A 21761-nucleotide genomic window follows, 5' to 3' on the forward strand; every position below is an offset into this window, starting at 1 on the left:
CACCCCCAGCTTCCCTTGTGGAACTGGGTCCGACATTGTACTCAGTTACATGACTGGGTTATCCTTAAGAATATAAAAATTCTCCAGGAACTTCCCGTGAAAGAAATGAAACAGTTTAGACTCATATACATGTTGGAGTATCAGGGAGCAGTTTAACCTCTTATACCGGTCGGAGGATTGAGAAGCAGTTTATACTCTTATACTTGTCGGAGTCTTAAGAAGCAGTTTATACTCTTATACTTGTCGGAGTCTTAAGAAGCAGTTTATACTCTTATACTTGTCGGAGTCTTAAGAAGCAGTTTATACTCTTATACTTGTCGGAGTCTGGAGTTGCTTTTGCGACGTCTGGTTAGCGTCAACAGCTGTTGCAGGTGATTTGCCTTTACCACGAGAGGCAAAGTTCGAGTTCGGAGGATTAGCCGTCGGTCGGTTCCTCTCGGCCTTCTTCCTTCGGAGGAAGCGTTCGGCTTGTTCACCGCGCACCTTCAAGTCTTTCCAAGTGTTAGACGGTGCCGTTCCCATTGCCTCCAACACGTCCAATGTGAGGTTATTGTGGCAAGTCTGGAGAATAAACTCCTCAGTGATCGGGTCCCGACAGTTCATCGCATTGTTCCGGAACCTTTTGACGAAGGCATCGACCAATTCCCCGTCCTTTTGTTTCTCATCGAGCAACGTTCCGATGGATTTCTCAGTGTCGTCATCGAAGAAATTAGCGAGGAATTTTGTCTCCATGTCGTCCCAGCTATCCACGCTTCCTGGCTTGAGGCGACGATACCAATCAAAGGCGGCTCCACGAAGAGTGTCAACGAAGGACCGTACCATCAGAGGCTCATTACCAGAGATAACACCCAGGTGCGATTTGAAGTAAATCAAATGCTGCGTGGGTGAACCCTTCCTATCAAACGGCGTGAAGTTAATTAGACTGAACTTCGCCGGATAGGGGATTGATTCCCATTCTCGTGGGTACGGACAAGGAATGCCCGTCTTCTTCATCTCTTGAGCGGAAATCAACGTATTGATTTTGCTCTCGAGATTTTTAATCTTCAGGTTTTCACCTGAGTCTTCATCAGCATTCTCGTTACCACCCCCTGTATTGACGGGAGGATTATTGGCATTGTGAGCTTCCTCATCTTCCAGATCAATCTGGTTACGACGATTTGGCTCGCCTTGCTGGTTTGTCAGCGCTTGGATTTGCTGGTCATGCATTTCTCTCATACTCTGCATGGCCATCTGCATTTCGTGCTTGAAGCTCTCCTGCTGTTTAGCCATGGCTTGTTCGAGCATCTTGGCCACTTGTTCGATGCTTATCATCAGCGACTCGCGGGGTTGTCCCTCGCTGGATACTGTATTATCCGATGCGACCGCAGAGCAGGCATCTGATTCTTCATCTTCTGAAGGAAGTCTTGTCCGAATCCTACCATAAGTTCCTCGTCTGATGGCTCTGGACTGCAGACGGGTTACACGCCGGGGTACTTCCGGAATTGACTTGGGATTCTCCTGTGTCGACGTCCCTTTGCTGGTCATATTCGTGGTGACCCTCAAAAATTCTCCATCTTTGACTACTCTTCTTCTTCGTCGGAAACGCCTAGGCCTTGGTTTTGGCGTTTCGGCACTGAGCCTTTCGAAAACTAAAACTCTTTCAGGGACCGCCTTGCACTCAGACAATACTGCCCAAATGAGTTTGGAACAGGAGCATTGAGTTTCCAATCCTCGGGGACTCCTCTTCCTGATTTTCCTCATGCTCCCATCACGATAGTACAACTCGTCGGTTTGAAGGTCGGAGTAACCTATCGTGTGTCGGTACGATTTCTCAGGTATAACGTCATCGTCATCAGACGACAACGTTTCCCTCTGAGGGCGAACTGCCTTTTTTGGGCTCTCAAGAGTCACGCGTCTCGAGACATGCCTTTTTGGGCGTGAATTCTCAGCGTGCTCTTGGACTTCGATGCGCAAATTAGTGCGCGCAGCTGGCTTGAACTCCTTGTCATGTTGGAGGTGACGGCGACCCCCAGCGTGTTGAGTCGTTCGGGGTATCTTCATCGAGCCCAAACGTTCTTGGACTGGAGCTTTGCCTCTCTCGTCGGGAATTGGACCGAGGCGCTCCAAGACTGACTTTCTCCTTCGGGATGATTCCACGGGATCTCCCGGAGAAGCTATTGGAATTACCGGCGACTTTGGTCGGCTCGCCGGAGGTTGAACCTGCTTCGAAGGCTGCACTGATTGTGCCTTAGTCAGAATCGACGCTTCAGACTTCAGCCTCCAAACTTGACGGGTTGGTGGCGTCTTCTTGGCCACTTCCTTCTGTAGCCTTTTACGGGCCTCTTGGACTTGAGCCCGTGCCTGCACTGACATTGCGCGGCGCTTGCAAATGCGCTCCTCCAGTGTTGAACGGTTCCGTTTGACACGGACCCATTCGTTTGTTGGCGGCTTTGAGGAGTCGCCATTCATCGATCGTTGAGGCTGTTTGCCTCTCCTGTTCTTCAGATCCGCGTTGTAGCGGATTCCGTCGGTGGACTCCAACGCTTTGGCAAATTCTTTGGCCAAACGTTGGCGTCGCCTTTGGCGGGCTCTCTTTGAGAGAGTCACCGCTCCTTTGGTGACGAAGGAATTCGCTCCTTTGGTGACGGAGGAATTGGCAGGAACCAGCTTGATCTGGTTGGAGGTTGGTGGAACCTCACCCGACGCAACTTTGGCGTCAATCGGGATGAGATCATCGTTGGTAGCTTTAACTTCTTCGTACCAACGTACCTTTCTCCTGGAGGAGAACTTCTTGGACTTGCGAGGGGGGGTCGATCCGGACGAGGATGACAGATACTCCTCGAACTTCTGTTGGTCGAATTCGTACTCGACCTCCTCTTCGACCGGGATTGAGATCCGCGGCTACGACGCATCGATCTCGGCAGCGAGATCGGTGGCTCCCACTGTGGTCGCCAGATTGTTCGCGGAAAAAGTTGTTTTCTTCGTTAATGATTCCATTTACTTTGTTAACAGTTTATCGGTTACAAAGATCCGGTCTTTTTATAAGATCCGGTTACAACGAGATCAAAGAAAAAATAAAGATTACAATACAACTTTGTTTCCTTGTTTGTCGAACGAATCATGAGCTCCTGTTTTGCGGCCGCTCGCTTTGTGGGTTCTTTGCCTGCGCCGGGATTATTTGTCGTGGACCACCGCGAGATCTAGATCCGGTCGGATCTACGCAGTACGACGGGTATTATTTCACCAAGGAAATAATAGCCGGGGAGGATTGTTTCACCAAGGAAACAATCGTCCAAATCTCGGGATCAAAGACCAAGCTTTGATCCGGAGTATGCCTGCGTAGATCTGAGATCTGATCCTCTCGAACACCTGCCTTATTTGACGTTGATGATCGCCGAGCACCAGATCTGAAGGAGTGAGTCCCCGAAGTCCCAAAGTTTCAATCTTTTTTAAGTTCCGAGTCTCCAATCCAGCAGGGCTTCGCCTCTCTCCAAAATTTCCAACCCTTCAAAATGAACAACCCCCTCTCCTATTTATAGCCAAGCGTCACTGTGCCCGTGTGCACGTGTGGCCGACACCCTAGCGAGCCACCAAAAGGTGGCCGAGGCACCTAGCCACCAAAAGGTGGCCGAGGCACCTAGCCACCAAAAGGTGGCCGAGGCACCTAGCCACCAAAAGGTGGCCGAGGCACCTAGCCACCAAAAGGTTGCCGAGACACCGAACCACCTCCTGGTGGCTCGGTTTTGGCCGAGTCCTCCAAATGTTGGTTTTTTTTGTTTTCCGGTTTATCCGAACTCTGATTTGTTGATCTGAACTCTGATTTGGAAGTAAATCCGCTTCGGTGTTCGAGTTTGAGTTCGGATCCTGATTTGATCTTGATTCGTTCGAGTCCGCTCCCGATCTTGATTGATGTAGTGGACTCTACGGTTGAATGATTCGTTGATTGATCGACCCGTACCATCGTTTGCGTGCGATTCGTTAACCTCGTCACCTCATTAATCCGCTTCATCGCGTCTCATTTAGCTTCGATATTGTGGTTTAACGATCATTCTTGGATTCATCGCCCAGATGGTTCGTTGGTTTGTCGAATCACCGTGCCGAGCTGTGCTAAGGGACCCATAGGCAGTTTTATACGCCTACAATAACTGATGGTTATTGTTGCCTAAAATTTAAGGCTTAAGTTGATTATATACATGGATCACTTATTACCTCTTTAAAAGCTCATAAATACTGAATTATCTAATAAGTATTAATTCTAACCTGAGAAATCAGCCATTATTTTGCTTGTTCTTGTCCAAGTAGATCTGAAACTCCTGAAACTAATTCTCTTTCCCCCCCCCAGTATTATGGAGCAAGTTCATTTCATGTACAACTGGTTTTTTTTCTTTTTCCCCCTCTTCTCTTTGACCCCCTTCTTTGCCTGAGCATTTATGTCTTTCACCATTACAGGAATTCCATGGGAGGGTAAGTGGTGTAAAGGTGGATCAAGTAGACACGACTGGTGCTGGTGATGCTTTTGTTGCCGGAATATTATCTCAGTTAGCTGCTGATATTTCCTTGCTTCAGGTAAACTTTCATGGATTCTTGCAAACAAGTTTATAGCAATGTTTTGCTATTGTACAATTCTTTTCTTAAGATCTTTGAAATTTGCAATATCTGTTTTCTGTATTCTTCATGATAATAGTTGAAGTTCACAACAAAAAATCTCTGACATATTTGTCCTGTTCAGAATACTTAATTTAGTTAGTAGGTTGAAGCAGAGATGTCTGGGGGCTTTACCAACTGATATATATTTAGCTTCGTATACATCTCATGTGTTGGGGAGAAATTGGGCACAATCTGGAGTTAATGGGCCTTAGGCAGAAGCTATGAATTAATTTTAAATCAAAAGCTATAGTTGTTAGGTATTGACCCAAACTCCTATTTAAACTCATCGTTCCTTCTTATCTTATTTGATGTGTGACTGTATCACATATTAATCACCCCAACACCTCCCCTTTAATTTGCGAGTACAGTTCAATTCAACTATAATTTAATCTTCTACGGGATTCACTAACTTTTGTATTATTTCACTCTTGGTTAAACCAATTTACTTATTATTGTATCACTTTACTCGTAGGCTAACTAGACCATGCATTCAGCACATGGTTATCAAACATCCATATGATCTTCACTTCACTCATGGTGGTTAACTAGACTATATCACTCCTACGAGCATCTGTTGGCTCCCGACACATTCGGGCTTCACATTGGACTTCATCTTTTCTCTTTTTTCCCCATTCTCTCTCTTTTTTGTAAAATTACTTGGACCATGACCTTAGCTCTGATACCATGTAATCAAAAAGTAACTAGAGAGGATGATTTGTCCCTCTACTCACAAGTCTTATTAATAGTATTAGGATTACAAATAATTTGACTCTAATCAATGTGGGGCTAAACTAAATATAGGAAACTAACTAAATACAGGAAAGCTCAACATCACGCATGCTAAATGACCATCACTAAACAGGATAGTGCTATTGATGAATTTCTAGCTACATATGCTTTATTTAGGGCATGAATATTCTCAAGTATGCTTTGCTGGTTTTACTGCACCAGCTGACAGTATAATATCACATAAATGTCTTCCTCGACTGACACAACTAAGACAAACCTATAAAAGTATGTTACAGAAAATCGGGCCCGGGTCCTGGTTTGGTCAGGCCTTTTGCTTGGCCCGACCCTAGATTTTCAGGCTGACCCAAATGGACACTCCTAGAATTATGTGGCAATGACTTAAAGTTTCCATGGTTTTACTGGAAAAAAATACTAAATTGCCATGTAAGTTGATGGCAAAAAGTTTTTTCAGCTGAGTTTCAGGAGAAAAACTCCTGATAAAATAAAGGTTTTTTCTTTCATAGAAACCCTCTTTAAAATATGGTCAGCTTTTAGAAATCACATTTTATTTTCAAATTATACATAAACTACCTTAAAGTGCTTTTTGTTGCAATCAACCACCTGGACCTACTTTTTAGATAAATTTTTTGATAACCCCACCTAACCTTAATTAAGGACTATCTCTCTAATATAATTGGTATATGACAACTAATAGTTACAGGAATACTGAAAAAACATGACTTCAAAGTAGGTCTAAGTGGTTGATTGCAAAAGAAAAAAACTTTAAAGATGGTTTATGTATAAATAGAAAACCAGAGGTGGTTTCTATAGAATGACTATATTTTAAAGGTTGTTTCTACGAAATAACCTAAAATAAAAAGTTTAGAGGATACAAGTGGTCACCAATGTAGGGATTTGTTTTCAATTTACCCAAGTGATTTGCAGCGAACTTGTTGACACATGTACTCATTAATTTACATGTGAGGCATGGTAAATATTTGTTGCAAGTTATGCTCTGGCTTGTTCTATATTGTAGACTGATCTTCTCTTGTTCAATGCTAAAACAGGATGAAGGTCGACTTAGAGATGCTCTCAAGTTTGCAAATGCATGTGGAGCATTGACAGTAATGGGGAGAGGAGCTATCCCAGCTTTGCCAACTAGACAAGCCGTGCTCGATGCTTTGGTTAATATAGTTGTTTAGATGAGCTGATGTTGCATTCTATTATTTTTCTTTGAGATTTCTGCACGATTGAACTGTTGCAAGTAATGTCTTGTTTTTTGTTTCTCGATGAAAGATAAAATTGTGTATTAAGGACCGTAAAATTATTGACACTGCTAGAGATCCCACCTGCTTTTGTGGCTGTGATAAAAGATTGTGGGTAATCAAAGGACAAACAACTAAAATAGACGTACAACTAAAATATCTTCATCAGGGCCAAAAAGAATAGGTAAATGGAGGGCTTGTGATTAGGGGTGATAATTTATGACCCGACCCATCAACCTGATCCGATCCGTTTATAATGGATATGGGTCAAATTATATGGGTTGGGTCATAAACGGGTCAACCCAAATTTACCCATTTATTAAATGGGTCAATTCGGGTTGACCCGACTGACCCGTATATCACAAACCTCCGAATAAGAAGTGAAGAACCAGAACCCGACTGACTCTTTCAGAAACCCCAGAGCTTGATTCTGTGGTGGCGAACGGCGGCGAGCGAGGGCAACGAGCGATGGGGGCAAGTGACGACGAGTGACTGCGAGCGATAGGGAGCAGCGAGCGACGGTGAGACCTCGAACACGGTGCTTCAAAAGGGGCGGGCCGCGTCTCCTCACCTTCGTCAGACCAAGAGCTCTGAGTGCTTGATCAGTGACGAGACCGCCTCCATCGTTTTCACCGCTAGAAATGAGCAAGGTGAGCGATTTGGATGAAATTTTTATTTGGATGATTTGTTTTGGTAAAACTAGGATGACGTGTTACTTCGAGCGATTTGGATGAAATTATTTATTGCTTCCAAATGTTTTTTTTGCTAGCATATATTTACTGTTCGTCTTATGTTCTTGTATCATTTTTCTTTTTCTCTTTGTTGCCTTTCTGTTAGATGATGCTCATCATTGCTCCAAGGCGTTGGAGATGTTGAAAACTACGACATATGTGTCAACCAAACAATCTGCAAATCACATTGAACCCTGAAAACTAAAAACGGGTCATTTGGGTTATATGGATCGGGTCGGCTAACCCGTTTAATAAACGGGTCGAATCATATTGACCCATTTATTAAATGGGTCGGGTCGGGTCACACTTATACAGGTCGAGTCATAATTGACCCGACCTAACCCAACCCGACCCGTTTGCCACCCCGGGGGTGTGATTGCGATGAAATTTCTTCGTATATGAAATTTGTATCTTTCTGTTTCTCTGTATCTTTATCCATCTAATTTCTATACATATTGTGTAATTTGGTACTGGAGACAGAATAAGTAAACGTTGTGATATAACCTTTTCCTGTGATTGGTTTTATGGAGGACTTTTGAACGACAGTCACAATTTTTGGAAAGAAGAAGGAAGCAGTTACTAGGAGTTTGAACCATTTTGGTTATAAAATGGCAGTTCCGGATTTTTTTGGTTGAGATCATGGGTCTGATGGTTATCTTTGTCATTCTCCCCTATGACAAGTTGTCAAATTGTTGGAGGTTGTATGTATAATTTTTGGGATATGTTTGAAATATTTTTATTTTTAAAATTGGACTAACATATGGATATACCAAAAAGAATGGATTTTCTTAAACAGTAAAAGACTCCATTTCCATAAGTCTATTGAATTTTTCACAAAAGACAACTGATTTAGGTGCACGGTAATCATGAATTTAAGTCATATTTGTTTATTGAACGTGTTTTTTGTGATTGTGGCATTTTTCTTGAGCATGGTTTTTTAAGTCGGTATATTTCGAAAGAAAGCAAAGGAACTAGTTAGGAGGAGGTTTCGTTGAGATGACGGTTTTCGAATTTTTTGGTTGAGATCATTGGTCTGATGGTGATTTTTTTCCCCTCCAAACTTATCCGTTCATGAAGTTGTCACATTATTGGAGGTTGAATGTATAATTTTTGGGATATATTTGGAATTTTTTAAAAGGTGATTAACATAATGTAGAACACCAAAAAATAGTTTTTCTTGAAAAATAATAGCGAAAATTGCTTATAAAAGTAAATTGTAGAAAGGGAAGACCCCACCCCACCTCCCCCCCAACAAAAAAAAAGGATTAAAAGTTAAACTCATTTTAGCACTTGGACCTAATTGTCCATGATGAAATACCCCCAACCAAAAAAAAAAGATTAAAAGTCAAACTCTATGCGTTGTGAAATTTTTTTTTTGTCTTACTCAATTTTTGGCAAGCCAATAGGGTTTGACAATTAATGGGAGAAAAATTTCAAGCTAGAAGAAAAAATCAAGAGAAAATCTTGCATTAATGGCAATGAGAGGGGTTTTTTTTGTGGTGGTGGTGGTGGTGGTTAGGGGGGGGGATAAAATTTGTTCTCTGGAAGTAATTGCCATAACATTTTGTACTTACCATTTAGGTGCTCTCCCATATCTTTCCCCTCTTTGGATTCTACTCATAAGTTCTTCGACAACCAAACTACATCTCTTTCATATCTTCTCTCCTCTTCATTTTTTCCTCTTAACTTCTTCAACAACCAAATGGATAAGTCTTAACTATGTGTGATTACATCGAAAACCAATGCTAACCGCATTAAAGTAAGTCCTACAACAAGCCTAGCTGAATTGAAGATGCATGCCTCAGAGAATTTAAAATTAGCGTATGAAAGTTTATTGATAAGTTACTCTCTCGAGAAGTTTCTCAATGTCTCCTTTGAGCTTTCAAAAGATGAAGATATTCCCAACATAATAGATTATCGTACAATGGGGTTTTGTTTTATATGACAACTATGATAATTTCTAAAAAAGATGAAGGATCCATGCATGCTATAAGGGCAGAAACAGAGGTTAAGTAAGTATTCAGAAGATTCCTTTCAGCCTCTGTAAACACGTAATGTTGAAAACTGTGATATTAACTTCTTACATGTGACCTATAGCATTTACAAGTGACATTTAGATTTTACTAGTCACCTTTACAAATTAATTGTCGTTTATTTTTTACACGTGACTTATATGTATCATATGTTTTATTCAACCTATAATCTTCCTACTCTAAACTCACAATTATCGGGGCGTATCCAAGAATTAGAGAGGATTCCAAATGACAATCCTCAAGGAGACCAAGTGTGGATTATGGATGACATAGTAAGTGACTCGACGGGTATCCCCACACGGTGGCACGGGGTAATTATTGGAGAAGGGCAACAATTTGAAAGTGCAAAAGAAGCTAAAATAGCTTTTATATACTACTCTATAGTTAAAAAGTTCTCTTTTAAATATGTTAATAATGAGCTAGAACAAATTCGTGCTAATTGCATGTTCAAGAAAGAAACAAAATGCATGTGAGTGTTTCACGCTTCACCATTGAGTCATGTGTTGACCTTTACTATAAAATATAAAAATAATTTATTCCTCAATATACTTGTGAACGACATAACAACACCGCTGGTTATTCTAGAGCATCGAGGAGGTGAATCGTTAGTATACTATAATCAATTATGAAGAGTCATCCTTATATCACCCCAACTAACATTAGAAAGGAATTGCACTCTCAATACGGTTTAAAAGCTATTATTCTAAATCTTAGCATACTAAGGAGACAACAAAAGATTAAATATTTGATTGCACAAGACATTCCAATGGTTTACTACCCTAATTAGTCTATCCACAAATTAATTGTCTTTCATGTAAATGTTGCCTTTCATTAGCTAATTTTCCTTCACTTGTGCAAACCTTTTGTCAATATCCTCAATGGCCTTTGGTGAGTCTTACAATTACTTTCTCATATGTTTCATTCAACATTGGCTTCTCAAGAGAGGTGTGAAAATACTTCTTCTCCATATGAGATTTATTCCTCCAAAATTTCATCTTCCCTTCCGATTCCAAATTATTAATCTCCTCTTGCATTTTATTTGCCTCCTTAAACTTTTGCTCAAGAATCTACATTAATAATTAACATTTTAGTTAGTAATGTCACATATAAGAAGTAGAAGTCAAATATTAGCTATAAATATTATATAGAAACTACATATATCACATAAAATTTACACAATTCACATCTTAACAATAAATAGTAAATTATAAAAATACTAATAACAATTCAAATATAAATGTCACTGATAATAAAATTAAGAACAAGAAATTTGTCTTACCCGTGCAATAGTGGATTTCCCCCTTATTATCTTCCTCTTTTTTAACACTTTTTTAATAGAGGTTTTAGTGTCTGATTTCTCCTCTCTTTTAGACTTCCTACTTGTATGATCTTGCTTAATCTCCTCATGAATGTACCATGACATCTCTTGTTCAAGTAAGATGTGGATTGCGGCTTCAGACTTCTTCAGAATTGTCGTACTTTATAATGAACCCGCTTTCTTACCTTTCAGTGTCCAATTAGTCATGGGTAGCTTTCGATCTTTGACTCTAACATATTTTTTGATGCCTATGCTATCATAACACTAGAGCTCCAAAAAAGCAACAATGAAATCAGCTCACTAATAGTCAAATATCACTAAACATGGATAACTATCACATAGAAAAACTAGAAAAACTCAATGTAACATTCCATAAATGTCACATATGCATAACAAATATCACATGTAAATACGAATGTCACATATGAGTGACAATAGTCACATGTTAACAACTACAAATGTCAGAAATAACTTTTACACTCACCGATAGCAAGGGAGCACAACCATTCAAGTATGTAGTTCCTTTGTAGCTATCTTCGCAGCCTTTGGTGAATCTCATACTTCTTTATATATTATAGCCACACAAGGGAAATTATCTATTACATCTACGCTAGTTATATACTTGAACATATGCCTTGGAATATTCATCCTTACAGTTGGAGTCCATATCACTATAAGATACTTTAAATGTTCAACACATTCTCATCCGCTTTTATACTCTTTCTATTGTTTCATGTTGAAGTGGGTACTCCAAATCCTATTAGTTGTATCATGATTGGGTTTAGGTTTCTCCACTTCGTGCTTTATTCTAGTTTGCTTTTGCACCCATTTCACATCAAAAGTATATCCCCGCTTTTTTCCTGTTTGATTATCATTGAAAAAGAAATTTCCAGTCGCCAAATCAAGATGATCAAGGAGTAACAACATTGTTGCTTGATCAGCTGGAATTGCTCCAAATCTAATATAGGTTTTTAAATTGGATGATCCATAAGCATTTCAAATTTTTGGCCTCATATGCGGAACAATTTCTTCCACAAAAAATCACAATACCCTTGTATGTTTGCGCATATTCTTTTATCTTTCGATATATTACATTCATCCTTACTGCAAAACACAAAGATAACATACACATATTAAATAAGAAATTAAGATTCCAGAACATAGAGAAACTTGGATACATACTACAGATAAGGGATAACTGAGTAATTTCTATATATTCAGTGTGCATGGAATACCATTTTCTTAGTAATTCACATAATATTTGCATTAAGCTATGTTTTTAAAATTTAAAATCACAATATACATTTTCCACATACTTATTCCATTGTTTTTCTTTTCCTTTGTAGTTTGTAAGCGCATGTCAGAGATGCATACATAGACTAGACTCCTTGAATTTTGTATGCATGAGAGAATCACGCAAGAGATGTTCACCACTTGCAAGATGGTCTCTTCTTATATAAACTCACTCAAACAGTCAGCATTCTAATGCTAACTCAATTATTCACACAAAAATTTTGTACAGAGACTTTCAATGAGTAGCAAAGCCTGTCTGTTCTGTTTCTTTTTAGTGAAATCTCATCACAAACTGCCAGTTTAATTGCATGGAAGTTGCAAAGATCCAAATTGAAAAACTAATTGAATTTTTTTTGAAATACCACGAATTGGAAAACTACTATCTAATAACCCCTAATCAAAGCTAGACATTGATTCAAAGCCATTGAAACTCCACATCTCTCTTACCCAATTTCAAAGCCATGAAAAATTAATTTGCATTGCTTACGAATTTATAAATCAAGAAAAAAATAGTTACTTCAAATGACAAATTCATACTTACAAATCATCCTTCTATGTTGCTGATTTAATTGATGAACATGATTTTGCCATGGATTAGGGTAGATTTCATCAAAAAACACCAAAATTTTATAATGGGCTCAAAATTGAGGGTTTTGATTTCTCAATTGATCTTTTGAGAAGAAGAGGGATAGAAGCTTATGATATTAGGATCAGGAGTTGGGTATTTTCAGTTCAGAAAGAAGAAGAAGAAGGGAGAAGAATTTTTCAGAGGAACAAATTTTCGATTTAAACTCACTTAATTTTTTTATTAAAAAATTCGACCCAATCCACTTTTTATTATCAAAACCGACCCATTTCGTGCCACGTCAGCAGTGTGGCCACGAAATGGGTCGGTTTTTTTTAAATGACGCCGCTAAATAGTCGGGGTTGCCAACCCCGACTATTTAGCTAAGGGCACGCTAAAATAGTCGGGGTTTCCAACCCCGACTAATTTAGGCCCCTGCCTAATTGGTCGGGGTTGGCAACCCCGACCATTTGGCAGAGAGGTAGGTGCTGTTCACTTCACTATGACAAAACTGTCGGGTTTGGGAACCCCGACCATTTTGTGTTCGTGCACAAAATGGTTGGGGTTCCCAACCCCGAACATTTGGCAGACTCTTCCAGCTAAAAATAGCTGGAAATACGAACTCCGCTGGAAATTCAAACTCCTGCTGTTACATATCAATCCACAATTCAATCACAATCACAATAACACACATACCAATCAATAATCTCAAATAAAAAACCATAATCAATCGGATACATACCATGCAATTCACATACTAATAATCAATACTCGATCTAATACATAATATTTAGTTTCAAACGCAAACATCCTATCAATACTCAATCAAATACATAATATTCAATTTCAATCGGATACAACTCCCTTTCCTCTCCCTCTCCCCCTCCCCCTCCCTCTCCCCCTGACACGTTCACCTTCGACGTGAGCTCGGATCAGTTACTCGTCCGGTTGTGTGTGAAGTTGGGAGTGCATGACATCCTCATCGACTCGAACTGACTGTGAACATCCGGCTTGGGCCTGCTGTGAGCTGACAGCTTCATCATGTGCACTGCTTGAGCCTGCCCCTGTGTGTCCTCGGAACCGGCGACGACCGTACTCAATTGGTCGCTCCTCACGTCCATCTCGTCTTGCATTACGCGTCCTTTGAAGAGCGGACCGAATCTTTTTGATCATGCGAAGGAACGTGTTCCTCGGCCCTGGCTCGGTAGTTGTTCGGATTGCATCATGCGCCATAGTAGAAAGTTCTTCGAGCTCTTGTACCTATACGATAAAAACCCCAAGAAAGCTATTATGATTTGGATGATAATAAAATAAAACTCACAAGGTAACTGTATATTTTGCTTATACACTTACCAACTCTCTCTCAACTGGGCCTCTTGGTATGTATTCCTTAGGGGCTTTGTTCTCCTGAAATATCCACCGGCGAGTAATCCCCCAATACCACCGCAAATACACACCTAGGTCAGGTGCGTCAACCCTCTCCATCACTAAATGTTCTTCCCTGTTATCCCACCTCCCGATGTAAGCACTGTGAATATGTTCCCAATCTTGACGATGTGCACCTTTTCTGGGATTTCTCTCTATTATCTCCACAGGGCCCGGGATATGTTGTTGTAGCCCAAATTGTCGGAGCACACGGTTGGGCACGTGCATCTCGATAATCTCAAAACATATGATCGGGATGGGAGCACGCCACACATCCGGCTCTTCTGTGCATATATCTGGTAGTGACTCTAAAACTTGTTCATATGGCATCCACTTGACCTATAAAAAGATAAAGTAAAGCAGATTTCAGTAATAAATGATGTAATGATTGAAAATTTTTAGATATTATGATTTAATACCTGTTCGTCCTCCATTTGATCGAGCTCGTTCCTATAGAAGTTTTCATGGCCCTTTGGTGAGGTATGCCATGATCTAGATACATTCCATCTAATTTATATACAATGAGTTAGTATAAATTAAAACAAATGTATAAAAATACATGTAATCATATATTTTTTAAAATAACTTAGTAATACCTGCAGCCTAACGGAATATTGCCATCGAGAGCACGTGCCTCTCTCAAATCTGGGCAACCCAAATGCAATCTCTCCCAAGACCATATCTGTAGCAGAGTGAGACAACCCTTGAATTCTTTGTTTTGAACAAGAGCCACTTTGGTCATCTCCCTATACAGATACGCTAACACGGCACTCCCCCATGACAATCCCCCACAATCCACAAGATCCTCCAGGAGTGGCAACCACCTCACGTGCACCGAATCCTTCGTGGAATCCGGGAATAGAATAGTACCGATCATGTGAAGTATGTATGCACGGGCATACATCTTGACGATCTCCTCGGTCGCATCGATCGGAACATTCATAAAATTGTTTCTCAACCATTCAAGTTTGATCCTTCCACCCCTCATGTGAGGAACTTGACCCAACATTACTTCACACTTGCCTGTCTAGTTGAAGTCGTCGCTACCTGTGACAGCATCTCCATCCACTCGGAGTCCAAGCAAAACCCCTACACCCTGCAATGTAATCGTCGACTCTCCTTGGCGCAGGTGGAATGTGCTTGTCTCGGGCCTCCATCGTTCAACCAGTGCTGTCAAGAGAGCCCAATCAATTCTCACCCATTTAATTTGTGAGCACTCAAAGAAGCATGCTTGACGAACATAATATTGGACATGTGGATCGGTCAACTCCCAGCTCGAGTGTGCACGAGTGTGATCTACAATAGTAATGCTCGGGGCCTGCATATAATAAACAGTGTAAATGTTCAGTAACAGCCAATAACTTAGAATAATCCTTGAATGAAAATGTAATTTATAACTACCAATCTAATTACCTCCCCAGTGTCAATCTTCGTGGATCGATGTCGTGGTTGGTCATAAAGGACCTCATACGTCAATGGCCCCGCCTCCATAACTGCATATATGATGATATAAATGAAACACATATGATGATATAATGGAGTAGAATATAATGAAGTATAAACGAAGTTGAATAATTAACAAAGAATAGAATAATTATACCCATTAATTGCTATTTATTTGGATTGGTGGGACAGTGAGATCTCCTGTGGCCCGGTTGTCTACAATATCCACATCTATTTGTTTTTGGAACTCCTTCCCGACCTCCATCCATCGTAGACTTTATGCGTGTTGATCTCGGGCGTCCGGCTTGCCGCTTAAATTCAGGAGGTAACACATGCGGCCCGTTATAGGGTGGCCAGTAACAACTATCTACAATGGGATGAAAAAACTGACTATATGAATCTCTATAGTGGCTTGATTAGTACCACTCAGAAGCATATGTGTAATACGATGTATTTGCACCCCCAAATTGCTTGGTCGTAACTGCTATAACATGTGCACATGGCAATTTTTGCAATTCTAGAATGTTACAGGTGCATGCGCATTGTGTTCCTCATAGATTGACGGTGTAATTATGACCGTGATTGTCTGTAACCTCTCATTCATTTATAGCAAATCTCACAATCTTAGTCAATCTGGCCTGCTTGACACGAGCTCCTATAATCTCTTCATTTTTTAGGGTCAACAACGTCCCCCACTTTGCTCCATCCTCTCGCCGCTTGACAAAATACTTATTTAGTCTATAAAATGTCCTCGCAACCAACGCCTGTATGGGCATTGCTCGAGCCCCCTTAAGTACACCATTGAAGCTTTCAGAATAATTAGTTGTCATCATGCAATAGCGATCCCTCCATCTTTACTTAGAGCCCACCGGTCGACGTAATCGCCTCCCAAACTACTCTCAATCCAATCATGTGCAGCTAGAGATGTTGCCTTGATTTGATCCCGTATCCGATCATACACACATGTTTCGGGTGTAACACCCCCTTGCCAAAGAAGGTTTTGTAGATGTACTTGACCAAAGCTCTTTTTAAAATTAGCTCTAATGTGTCGTAAGCAATAGCGGTGATTGTGATCAGAGCCAAATCTCCTGTACAATGCTCTTGGAATACCTTTCATCCTATCGGATATAAAAGTAATTTTTCTAGGAGGCCACACATTAAAAATATATAATTGGATGCAAGAAAAAAACCACTCCCAATTTTCACTATTATCAACCTCTACAACTACGAAGGCCAAAGGAAATAAGCCCCCATCTGCATCTACTCCTGTAGCGACAAGCAACACACCCTTATATTTACCGTATAAGTGTGTCCCATCAATGCTAAGGATCGGCCGAAAAAATTTAAATCCCTCGATCGAAGGACCAAATACCCAAAATACAGAGGTGAATTTATGAACTCCCGGATTGACCTCTTTGGTTATGAGTTTGTATTCAGATCCAGGATTGCTTCTTTTGATCGCATCAAGATATTGAGGCAGAGTCGCGTAATACCTTTCCCAATCACCAAATATTTTTGTCATCGCAATTCTCCTTGCATTCCTCGCTTTGATATACGATATTTCAATCCACTTATCATGTGACACTCTCTCAATTATGTCATCGGTCCTTAGTTCAAGCTTCTTCTTTAATCTTGGCATAATCAACCGAGCTATGTAAGAGGCGGAGGCACCACTGTGGTCTCTCTCGAACATTGGATTGTTACATGTATGAACACCATAGTATTTTGTGATCCTAAAATACCCATTATGTTTCTTTCCGACAAATGCATATAACTTCCAAGGACATGCGTAATCAGATTCATTCCCCTCTGCCCGACCTTGCCTTTGTGTATTCATAAAACAAATTGCCTCATAACTTGTACGAGTGCTTTTAATTTGCTTGAATTTGACCAACTTTTTGATTGAGTAATCACGAATAGCATCTACCAATTGGTCTTTAGTCTCAAATAATTCACCAACTCTGAAAGGAACCTCCTCATCATCTCCTTTATTGGATGAACTTTCACCAATGCGGATATCATGTGCTGTGGAAGAACGAACCCACTCATCATCCTCAAACTCGTCGGGGGGTGGTTCTTCGTACTCCATATATTCATTATTAACATAAGCTTCATCTGGCCAATCCAGATTCTCTTCATCATCTTCACCCACAAATTGCATGTTGTCAAGTGTTGCACTATCTTCATCTTCACCATCAGAGGCGTCGCTTCTTTCACCCTCTTCATATGAAGGTGCACCACCCTTATATTGAAATTGAGTCCGCTGTATTTCACTCGAAGAAGAAAGAAAGCCTTCAGACTCAACTTCCAAATCTAACATGCGTGAAAATTCTCCTGGAGGGTTGAATATTCGGCCCGTACTATGTGGCACCGTTTCAATAAACAATTCTACCGTTGGTTGTGACTTGCTCAAATTAAACAAAATACTCATGGAATGATCGTTTGAGATCTCAACGGCGGACGTTCTATCATAAGTTATCTGCCAATTGCATATTATTTTTAGCCTGCAATCTCGTGGGTTAATTGTCGTAACTCCATGAATTTCATTAACCAAGTCAATGTAACTGTATGATTCCGATATCATTAACGAAATTGTCACCCCTCCGACGTACATTGGCATATTATTCATTCCATACTTAATCGTTCCACCATAAGAGCAAGCAATAAAAATCATATTGTTCAACCTATACAAATCAAAATTATATCATTTAAATGCAAAAAATTTAAAAATATTATCAATTAATACCCTAAAACCTAATTACAACCCTAAAACCCAATTACAACCGTAAACCCCCAACCCCCAAATTCTAAACCCTAAAATTGAGTATTCTATGCCCCCAAATATTTAATTTCAACTACAACAAGAATAAAATTTCTAAATAAACCACTACAAATAGAGTTCAAACACTATAATTTCGTTTTGGAGAGAAAACCCTAGATTTCTAGGTGTCAAAAGAAGAGAGAAGGGAGAGAGTACCTGTAGATCTTTCACCCCTAGAATTCCGCACAAAAAAAGAGGAGAGAAAGATGCGATCCGTGGCTCAAAGAGAGTTTGGGAGGAGGAGATCGATGAAAATGAGAGAGAGAGACGCGGCTGGAACCGGAAATGATTGAGAGAGTGAAGTCGTGACCTTTATATAGGTCGGGGGCCCAGTGAACAAATAGTCGGGGTTGTGAACCCCGACTATTGACAATTAGCCTTTTTCACCGCTCGCGGCTGAGACAGAGTCTCTGCCAAATGGTCGGGGTTGGGAACCCCGACCATTTTGTCGTAGCGAAGTGAACCTCTGTGCCAAATGGTCAGGGTTGCCAACCCCGACCAATTAGGCAGGGGCCTAAATTAGTCGGGGTTGGAAACCCCGACTAATTTAGCGTGCCCTTAGCTAAATAGTCGGGGTTGTCAACCCCGACATAACTAAATAGTCGGGGTTGGCAACCCTGACTATTTAGCGGCGTCATTTAAAAAAAAAACCGACCCATTTCGTGGCCACGCTGCTGACGTGGCACGAAATGGGTCGGTTTTGATAATAAAAAATTGATTGGGTCGAATTTTTTAATAAAAAAATTAAATGAGTTTAAATCGAAAATTTGTTCTTTTTCAGAGAGGTGAAAAGAGATGTTCAGTGGTAGGGGGATCTCGGGAAACGTAGGAGAGAGAAAAAAAAGAAATTTTCTAAATAAATCCTTTCATAATTTTTTTCTAAATATAGACCATCTTGAGTTTTATTTACAAAAATAGACCCATTTTATCTTAATCCGATTCCTATATAGTCGGTGTTGCCAACCCCGACTATTTAGGAGGTGGTAAACCCCCAATTATAACCCTAAACCCTAATATTCTATGCACTAAATAGTCGGGGTTTGCAACCCCCGACTATTTAGAAACCGGAGTAAGACAAAATGAGTCGATTTTTGTAAAAAAAACCTCAAGGGGGTCTAGTTTTAGAAAAAAACTATGAAAGGGTTTGTTTAGAAAATTTCTTCGAGAGAAAAAAGCGGAGTTTGCTTTAAAAACAATAAAACGTGTTTGGCAACCGAGGTGATTTTTTGACTTGACCCTTTTACAAAATCTAAAAAATAAACGCTTTTCTTAAAACACCAAAAATGTGTTTTGAGATTCCGTTTTTTCATCTAAGCCCACCGTCCGGTAAAACGCCGCCGCTCGGCGGCACCGCCACTCCCGCCGTGCCGCCAACCTGCCGCGCCTCCCGTTGCCACCCCTCCCGCAGTGGCCGCCATCGTCGTTTGCCGCGGTCGCTGTCGTTTTCTCTAAACTGCTGTCCGTCGCGTCCCCGTCGCCGCCACCGGCGCTCGTCGCCGTTCGCTCCGCCGCACCACCCGCTGTCGCCGCCGCCGCCCCGGGCCGCTGCTGTCGCGCCGTCCGCTGCACCGCCACCACCCGCCGTGCGCACCGCTGCCACCACTTGCAGGGCCCCGCCGGTTCACCGCCGCGCTAACCTGCGGCGTCGCTCCCTCCGCCGCCCGCCACCGTCGCCGCGGCCTGCACGTTCGCGTCGCGCCGCCGACGCGTTGCCCATTGGGCCGTCCGCCGCCCGCCGCCGCCGGCCAAATTCGGCGTCCGCGGGCCGACAAACCCGCAGGCCGCTCCGGGGGTCGTCTGCCAGCCGCTCGTCGGCCAACAGTCAAAGCGTCGGACGACGCTCCCAATCCCGGCCGTCGCCACCCGCCGCGTTCACCTGCCGCTCATCGCCGTCATCGCCCGGCATCGCTGGTCGCCGCCAGCTGCGCGCCGTCGCCACCGCCACCTCCACCGCCGCTATATAAATAATAACTATAAATGGTGTTTTGAAAACACGTTTGAAAAATAAACACCATGGTGTGGCGTTTTTAAAAAAACACTACAAAAAGAAACACTTTGGTTACCAAACACACTTAACTAAGAAGGGTGTTTTGGTGTGTTTCTTAATCAATTGTGGGCTTACACACTGTTGGGGGTGTAATTGCACAAACTTACCTATAGAAAGGTGGGAAAGTATGTACATTTTCCCCGGAGAGGAGGATACATAAGTTTTTACTTTGAGGTTGCTACAAGCAATTTTCTCAAATAATAATAGGTAGATGACGAGGCAATGTCAACTATTTTTCTCATCTTGTGAGAATTTAAGGAGAAAGACAAAGACGACACCATCAGGACAAACCTCTCTGATGCAGAGAGATACCTATTAAAGGGCTTGAAATCACAGGCTGCTTTGGAGTCGGGTGCTTTCTTCTTAGGCTTGATTCTCTTCTTTCGTAAAACTAGGTGGGCCTAATTGAGAGGATGCTGCATCTATTGAATCACTCATAAAATGAGGTCGAGCAATATGAGCTTGGTTCATTGTTGGATCAAACGAGTCTTCCCTTAATTGTTGGTCTTGATTATAGGGGCCTAATTGGACCGGGTTGAGTAGCCCAAACTTTTCCATGTTAGTTTTGTCCAAAATAACCCTAGCATCTTTCCTTCTTCTTTGTCAATTAATTTCATGCTGAAAAAAGTTTGTAGGAGATCCACTACATCTAGTTAGAACTTTATTACAAGAGGAACAGAATCAGAATGGCTCAACCGAATCACCTAGTCCCTCCAATTTCTCCTTTAAGCCTACTGATTTGAAGCTAGAGGGGTAACTTTTATTCCCTTATCAGCTAACATCAATTTACTTGATTGCCCCGAATCCCTAATACTGGGGTCCCTGACTACTAGTCACTGAACACGTGACAGAGAAGATTAACCCTTCAGTCCTTTGCTGGCTGTGGTGGGCTAATCCACTATCATCTCATCCATCTTTGTGTACTATTGAACCCTGTCAGACTAGTGAAGAAAAGAGGAACTATTGTCCTCCTTAAAGAGTAGGTGATTTCATTTTTGCCTTGGTAAGCTCATCAAAGGTAAAAGCTCTACCACATAGGATGATCTAGACTAAACTTCTCACCCTATATAGGATGATCTGGACTAAACTTCTCACCCTATTCCTATCAAAAGGACTTTTATCGGTGTAGAAAACATGCTTGGGATGTCAACAAGATCCTCCACTGTTATAATAGTTCAAACTTCATTGGCACTTTCCCTTGCCAATGTACTTTTACTCAGAGATATGAGAGAGTCAAAGACTTGAAGATATCCCCAAATGCCTCACTACACCAAAGTATCTAGAGAAGATTTATGATCTTAATCTACACAAAAACCCCCAAGCCCCTTTTAAAAGTTCCCAAATCTTCCTTTCATGCCGTGGCAAAACATGAAAAATCATTAAATAACACATCCTTCACTCTCTAGAGCAGCTCTAAAGGGGTGTTTGTTTCATTTTTTGGGATATAGGATGGATTTCAAGTTTT

At 41.2% G+C, this 21761-nt stretch overlaps 2 protein-coding genes across 2 annotated transcripts; one reads left to right on the forward strand and one right to left on the reverse strand.

The window, feature by feature from the left end:
* Positions 1 to 4428: 4428 nt before the first annotated feature.
* LOC109828121 (probable fructokinase-6, chloroplastic) lies at positions 4429 to 6642 on the forward strand (the record flags this gene model as incomplete). The annotated part of the gene is made up of 2 exons (XM_020395156.1): positions 4429 to 4545; positions 6423 to 6642. Coding segments are annotated over 2 exons (252 nt in total), but the record flags the coding sequence as incomplete, so codon positions are not given.
* Positions 6643 to 16257: 9615 nt separating this feature from the next.
* On the reverse strand, positions 16258 to 17748 carry LOC109828120. The gene has a single exon (XM_020395155.1). The coding sequence runs from the start codon at positions 17746 to 17748 to the stop codon at positions 16258 to 16260; it is 1491 nt and encodes a 496-aa protein (XP_020250744.1).
* Between the last annotated feature and the right edge of the window lie 4013 nt (positions 17749 to 21761).

The sequence above is a fragment of the Asparagus officinalis genome, unplaced genomic scaffold (genome assembly GCF_001876935.1).
Source record: "Asparagus officinalis unplaced genomic scaffold, Aspof.V1 AsparagusV1_Un736, whole genome shotgun sequence".
Lineage (NCBI taxonomy): Eukaryota > Viridiplantae > Streptophyta > Magnoliopsida > Asparagales > Asparagaceae > Asparagus > Asparagus officinalis.

Bases quoted from the DNA above. Each gene is read 5' to 3' on its own strand.
- LOC109828120 (XM_020395155.1), bottom strand. From the start codon at position 17,748: ATGTTAGATTTGGAAGTTGAGTCTGAAGGCTTTCTTTCTTCTTCGAGT.